The sequence below is a fragment of the Petaurus breviceps genome, unplaced genomic scaffold (assembly GCF_028583685.1).
Source record: "Petaurus breviceps papuanus isolate PSGF00001 unplaced genomic scaffold, PetGlider_PUasm1.0 218, whole genome shotgun sequence".
In the NCBI taxonomy this organism is placed as follows: domain Eukaryota; kingdom Metazoa; phylum Chordata; class Mammalia; order Diprotodontia; family Petauridae; genus Petaurus; species Petaurus breviceps.
This window is the reverse complement of record NW_027185872.1, coordinates 101,752-109,251: the sequence shown is the minus strand read 5'-3', so window position 1 is coordinate 109,251 and position 7,500 is coordinate 101,752. Positions and strand designations below refer to the sequence as shown.

General features: G+C 43.3%; 1 protein-coding gene across 11 annotated transcripts in view; it reads left to right on the top strand.

Moving 5' to 3' along the window:
• HDAC9 (histone deacetylase 9) overlaps positions 1 to 7,500 on the top strand; it is a 534,753-nt gene that overhangs the window by 454,432 nt on the left and 72,821 nt on the right. For all 11 annotated transcript variants that reach the window (XM_069094422.1, XM_069094416.1, XM_069094421.1 and 8 more), the window contains one exon: positions 2,221 to 2,342. In XM_069094422.1, coding sequence (XP_068950523.1) covers positions 2,221 to 2,342 — 122 coding nt within the window. The remainder of the gene's footprint in view (positions 1 to 2,220; positions 2,343 to 7,500) is intronic.

Genomic DNA, 7,500 nt, shown 5'->3' with positions numbered 1-7,500 from the left:
TATTGTTAAGTATTATTATGCCTTAAGAAGGTGTAATAGATTCTTAAAATTTCATTCATCTTTTTGTTTAAAAAAGTGTGCTGGCCAGCTTTAGACGTCCAAGCATGTGTATTTTACGACCTGCACAGGGAAGAGAGAAGCCAGCACCATCTGATGAAGATTTTGCTTATCCTGCTCAAGAATGCATCCTGGGGCTTCCTTTTCCCACTGAGATCTATTATTTACCATTTAATGCAATCACTTAGTAGATATCATATGTAACAAAAAGATACCATATGTCACATGTGAAGAATAGCTGCTTTTGAAAGGAAATGGGGAAAGGACACCATGAGAAGTTAATCTGCAGCCTCACGTCCATAGAACGGCTTTCTAGTGAATGGGTCAGCCCAAGCTGATCTTGACTGCATTTTTAAAGAAGGAAAGCCACATAATTTGCAATTACATATATAATTTGAGTTATTGGATCAGATTCCTCTTGGCCAATGAATATTTACTGAGTACCAACAGCATGCCAATCACTGCAGTAAACATTGGAGACAAAAAACACAAAATGGAAAATAGTGCCTGTCCTTAGGGGAGCCTGCTTTCTACCTGGTAGGGCTGAATGGGAAGACAGAGACATCATTTAAACAGGTCAGTGTACACAATGCGATCATTTGCAGAGGCCCGAGGAGGTGTGAGAGGGCTGACGGCTGAGCACATTTTCAGTGGGGATAACCCATTCATTTTGCCTGCAATTATTAGATACGAAAGCATTTCGGTTTGTTTTTCTAAAGCGAGTTCTGGAAAAAGATCTAAACCATGTCCATTGTTTGGCAGATCTTTCTGACAGATTTAGAACTTTTGCCTGGACCCCTCCGGTGGACTTACCATAAGTGTGAAATGTTCAAATAAAAATACAAGTCTTTAAATTTTGCAAAGGGCTTTCTTTACACATATGACGCCATTTGGTTCTTCCAGTAGCCATGCCAGTCAAATGGCTGCCATTAGCCCTGTTTTACAGGTGAAGACTGAGGCTTAAGTGTTGAGAGCAAGATTCTAACCCAGATCTTTCTGGTACCATTTCCCACTCTTAGACTGTATTTTTAGATAGATACCCCTTAGACTGTATTTTTCCTGATGATCCCCATGTACCACTGGGGTGAAGGTTTTAACAGGAATTAATACAAGGAGTAATAAATAATTAATAATAATGATGATAAACTCTCATTTATGTCATGGTTAAAAAATGGCAAAGCACTCTATCTTCACTCTCTCTTGTAAGCCTCACAACACCCCATTGGAAGAGAAGGTGCTATTGAAGGGGCATTATTCCCATTTTACAGGTGGAGAAACTGAATTTCTGGATTATCTGGTTATCTAGGGTCTCACAGCTAGTAAGTGCCAGAAACACTTTGAATCCCAGCACTTCTGGGTCTGGTCCACATTTTGTTGTGAGATTAATGTTGGACAGGAAAGTGGTTGGGTTGATGTATTCTCCAAGTCCTGTAACTGGTAAAATTGTGCCTATAAGCTAATGCTCAGGGTTTCATTGCAAGGATCCACTCTGACCTTCTAGCTTCTCCAGACAAGGACCATGCACACTTCCTGATACAGCATTTTTTTATTAAGGCATATTCACTGTGCCCAATTCTGCTAGGAGAACAGATGTTAATAAGCTTTTCTACTAAGCCATGAGGCTGCTATTCTTGCCAGGATACCAGAGGAACATGGTTAGCTCTTTGTTTGATGGATAGCTCTAACCCCAGGCAGTATGCACTTATTAAAAAGATTATTTTTGAAAAATCACCTTGAGGTGACCTCATTCTCAGTTACCAAATATCTTGCCCCCCCAAAGATGAATACTCCTTTATCCCTTTATTTGCATGTTTCTTTAGAGAAACATAAAATGTAAATAGCAGTTGCCGGCTATTGAATGTCTCTTGGCCAGGTCAGCGTTTGGTGGAATTGACCCCTTTGCATGATTTTACTAAGTATACAGTGGGCATTCTTGGACTTGCAGTAGCACTGAGGACGCATGCTAAGTTACTAATTATGGAATATTGCAATTGCCTATCATAACCATCACATTAAAAGTGGTCAGATGAGGCTATGGTTTGCCCTTACATTGAGAAGCAAACTCTGACTGTGAGTGAAGAGTGTGTCTGATTAGGAACGTCTGGTCTGTGTCACATGAAGTCTGGGGTGCTGCTGACTGGGGACTTTATTTGTGTTTGGCAGGGCAGCTCACCACACCTCCCTAGATCAAAGCTCTCCACCACTGAGTGGAACCTCACCGTCCTACAAATACCCATTACCTGGAGCCCAGGAGACAAAGGATGACTTCCCACTGAGAAAAACTGGTGAGTAGATTTAACGAAGAGACTTCCAAACTCAACTCAGGCAGCATCTCATTGAGACAAGTGGCATGATCGTGGGGAGTGCTGAATCGAAAGGTCTTAACCAGTCATTCAGGATATGTTCCTAGGCTGTATCCACTGTTATCCACTTTGGATATTTCTATTTTATTTCTATGTGTATATCTACATATCACTCTATCTAGTCGAAGATATCTGCTCTGAATGGCTAATCTGGAGGGTGTTCATGAAGCTGGCTTTGGTTGCCATTTTACTTTTGATCATGTTTTAAAGAGAATTATTCTGGTTCCTTGGCCTGATGTAGGCTTATACACAGGCTTCTGGGTCATTTTTGGATAACATTCCAGCATTCAAGAATGAAACTGAAATGGTTTCCTTAGCAGTTCTATTGTGGGCATCCCCAATACCTTGGATTCCTCAGTCACTCCAGTTACAGGGAAGGAATAATGGGTAGGGATGGGAGAAGAGAATGTTCTCATTCCTTCTTTTTCCTTCTTGTTAAATCACCTTGAGGAAGGAGGTGCTTATACCCCTTTCATTGAGGAGGAAGCTACACCAGAGGGGCTGCCTGATTTACACATCAGTTCTGTAGGAAGCAGGAGAACTCTTAAGAAATTCTTTGCCCACTAGCTCACATTAACTTAGATGGAAGCGCTGTTTTTGTTTTCTGAATTTATATGCTGCTCTAGGATTCAGAAGAGTTTGCTGTTTCTTTCACTTTCTGTGTTCATTTAGACACATCTCTCTGTGTTAGCTCTGACATAGGCAAAGATATCTATGCCTTTTTTTTTCAAATGGGTTTAGGAAACCTCCACCATATTACCTTCCCTGTGCTCTGGTGGCTCCTAACGATGGTGCTTCAGAAACAATATAAGACTCTCTCTCTTGTCCAGACCTTCTGAGAAGACATGAAGTTTGAAGAAAATAGTTTCCTCTTTCTAACATGCCTCAGTCCATGAGTTTACAGGGGTTCAAACCTATGCAGAATTTCATATGTAACATATAGAACAGGACAAATAAAGTTGAAGGTCCTTTGCATTCACTTTTCTTCAGTATTTTGGAAGATCTTTTTAATAAGTGCCCCCTTCCACTCCTTCATAAATAAATAAGTGGATCCATGAATTACTGTGGTGAATAAAAGAGAGAGAGGAAAAAATAAGCAAAATTAACCAATTGAAAAAAATGGGCTTCCTGTGTATGCAGCGTTCCACACCCATAGTCCCCCACCTTTCCAAGGAAGCACAAGATAGGTGGCCTGCTCAGACCTTTTCTGGGTTGCCAGACTTGTTCGTTTTAATCTTATGATACTCACTTTGCATCCTGTGATTGCTGTTGCTGCATCATGATAGTTATTGTGCATAGTCTTCCTGGTTCTGCTCACTTAGCTCTTTATCAGTTCATGTGAGTCTTCCCATGTTTCTCTGAATCCTTCATACACTTAAACACTTCTTCTGTGTATAAGCCTTCATATGCCTGGCCCACAGTAAGGACTTAGACATGCTTGGAGACTGTTGATATCGTTTCTTACAGTGAGCACATTAGCATGGGTTGTGTTCCTGTACCATATGCGCATGTTGCTAGGTGCAGAAACGGTTTTCTTTACATCAGTCATTGAGCAGTTGTGGAGCACCTGCTGTGTATCAGCTCTGTCCTGGGCCCTGGGGCTGGGGAGGCTGTAGCAGAGGTGGAGGACATCTCCCCTAACTCTGAGAAGCACGTGTGACTTTGCATGTCCCGGGCAGAGAGCTTCTTGGGGTTTTTTTTTGGGGGGGTAGGGGGTTTTGTTTTTAGGGGGTGCCTGTTTGAGTAAGGAATCAAAAGGAGGGGTTTCCTGTAGTAGATAAGAGCTATTTTGTGTACCATGATTCAAGTCAAGTCAGTGTGCATTTATCAAGCTCCTACTCTGTGTCAGTCACCTCTCCAGGCTGTTTCTGATTAGATGAAATTTCCTTACGCGCGCCCGTGTGAGAGTGCTCGCACATTTATCCATACACACACGCACACACACTCACACTCACACCCAGAACCGAATTCCACTATTGCTGAGTACATTCAGAGAGGCAAGATCTAGATTGTAGACAAAAGGTAAATTTTTGGCCGTGAGCCCTTGAAAGCTCCACTGAGCACACAGGCCTAGCTGGAGACTGGACACAGTGGCCCTGTCCCTCGGTAGGGGCTAATGATGGAGACAGGGAGGCTGTGGCCTGGGGTCTCAGGGCCAGGACTGGCATTTCGGAATGCAAGGAGAGACCGAAAGCAAACATTGGCTCCTGATGGCAGGAGTCTAGCATTGATGAGTGATCCAGTTACAGGGCCAGGAGAAAGCCTGGCCCCCTGCTGTGCCTCCGCCTTTGAATGGTCTCTACCTCCAGGAGGGCGGAAAGTGATGGCCAGGCTGGTTCTGATGTTGAAAAGAAGCGGCATCTGAAACCAGGGGAAAAATAAAAACAACAAACTGGGCTCGGCCTCTGCCCCAGGATGAGCCGCGGATCGAGAGTCAGAGAACGGGCCCAGCCGTGTCCGTGAGAACAGCTTTTTTTTTTTACAAAAAGCAGAAAACAAACTTGATTCAGTTTCTGTGAGATGGTGTTGGAGATTGACTGTCTAGGAAAGTTGTTTTGTTTTTATAATTGCTCTGCTGAGATGATCTCGTCGTCCTGTTCATTCTTCCACTCGCAGTAGGACACAGAATGTGTGTGCCAGGCCAGGGATTAATATTTGAAAATGGGGGTGGAAGCTGGGTGTGAAGCCTAGGCGCCCCCCCCCCCCCCCGTGGGACCCGCTTCCTCTTGTTTTCTGCTGGAAAGAGTTTTCTTTTCTTTCTCCTTCCCAGTGTGTTTTTAAAAGTTCCATAGATGGACAGCGTGGCTGTCTGTCGATCTAAAAACCTCCTGCCTTTGTGACAGTTCGGTTCTCATGCAGCTGTTAATGCTTTCATATCTCTGCAGGGGTTTCCAAATATTCTTTAATTCAATTCCCATTTTCTGTACAGAGAAGCAGGCTATAATTCGGGGCAGATGTTTTGGGCGCATGATTTAAAATGCTCGACCAGATACTTTGTTAATTAAAAGTGGGCCACACAATCTCAACTCTTGAAAAATGTGATATGCATTTTACACAATTCCATGTAGATATACACGCACACATATGTGCATGAAATATTATATAACCATACATATATGTGTATACACTCACATATTTCCAATTGTGCCTATGTTTGAATACACCTATTAAGTGGAGAGATTGTGATGTGGTTAGCTTGGACATTTTTCATGCCGTATTTAGAGCCTTTGTTTGAAAACATGTTCTGTATAAATGTTATGATCTCTGTAGACTTTTGGATTTTATTTAAGGCTAAAAGGTACCCAAATAAATAGCAAAATGTCTCAGAGGCTGAGGAACATGATCACAAGCCTCTTCCTTCAGTCCCTACAAAGCCCATTCAGCTCCTTCAGGGATTCAGTAAAGGGCCTATGGATGGGAACTGACAAGACAGACCCTTGTTGAGTGTAACTGGGATCTTCAAACTCATTTCTGCTTTTGCAGACATCAGCACTGAGTTCCCAAAAATCACTGGGCAGATTTAGGGAGTAGGGATGGGGGTAGGGTGACAGGAACCAGGACCACAAAATTTTGGTGACCCCGAGCTGATTAAAGTGACCATAGGGGCGTCCCTCCGGCAGTGGGGACAGATTGGAGCCGCCCCTGACCCCCTGGGACCACATCAGACAATGATAGCTCAAGAACCGTTTGAGTTCCACAAGGGCCATGGCCTGCAGAAATCTGACCTTTGTCACTCAGGGCGGACCTCTCCTTCCTCCCCCCTGAAGGCCGGAATCCTTGTGGCCACTGGCATTTGGAAGGACTTGGCTGGTTTAAATGGGGGTCCTGGGATTTGTTTGCATTATTGATGGTCTTTCCAAATTCCCCATTTAAAAAAAAATTAAAAAGCCCACAATAAACTGTTATTGATCAATTTTACTTTTGTGTTGTGTATTTTCCCTTCCCTATCCAGCAGCCATCACTTATAACTGATTCCTTTTAGTAAAAGAAGAAAAAGCAGCTTAGTATAGCCAACACCAATGAGCAGAGCCTGATACTTATGATATTACACACCCCCAGTCCTTTACTTCTATGAAGAAGAGAGGGAGGTCACCTTTAAATTCTACTTCCAAATAGGAATAGAAAATATTTTTCTGTTTTCTGACTAACCCAGCATATAGACATACTTCAGTGGCCAGCCAAGGAGGGTGGTGAGATGATTTATGCTGTGGTCACTGTTATTTTCAAAGACCTGATAAAACAATTCTGATACCTTCTCATTGGAATCGCCCGCTTCGAAAGGGACATCGCCCTATTCAGACACCTCTGGGTGATCTTTGCACAATAAAGACACAATAAAGAAATATGGGTGTCAGCTCTCTCCATGTCTGTATTTCTCATTCAGAATTTTAAAATTTAGACTAACCCAATAAAGGGAATCTTTGTGGTGTGAACTGCTGGGGAGTCATTGACTCTAACGTCCCATGACCTCAGTTCACATTCCACTTTTGACACTCCGTGCCTTTGGGACCCTGGGTGAATGACCTCCCCTCTCTGGAGTTCCCTTTCCTCACCTGTAAAATGAGGGGGGTTGGCCTGTGTGGAGGGTCTGTCCAGCTTGTGATCCAGGATCCCATGGACCTGATCTGGCTTAGTCATTATTACCCCAGACGCTTGATGTGGCCCTGCATATCTCTCTCTCTCTCTCTCTCTCTCTCTCTCTCTCTCTCTCTCTCTCTCTCTCTCTGTCTCTCTCTCTCTCTCTATCTATCTATCTATCTATCTATCTATCTATCTATCTATCTATCTATCTATCTATCTATCTATCTATCTATCTATCTAACATCCTGGGGGACCTTAGAAACACTTAGTCCAGTCCCTCCTCTCCATTTTATAGATGATGACACTAAGTCCTAGAGAAAGGAAGGGACTTGCCCAAGGTGACACAGGCAGGAAACCCTCAGCATCGAGATTCACGCCCAAGTCCTCTGGCTCAAGAGGCAGAACCCTTTTCTATTTAATCCCTGAATCATCACCAGGATATGTGGAGAGACGGCTTCTGGCTTTGGGACCCTTGGCAATCCTGTCAATGTCTTGCAGA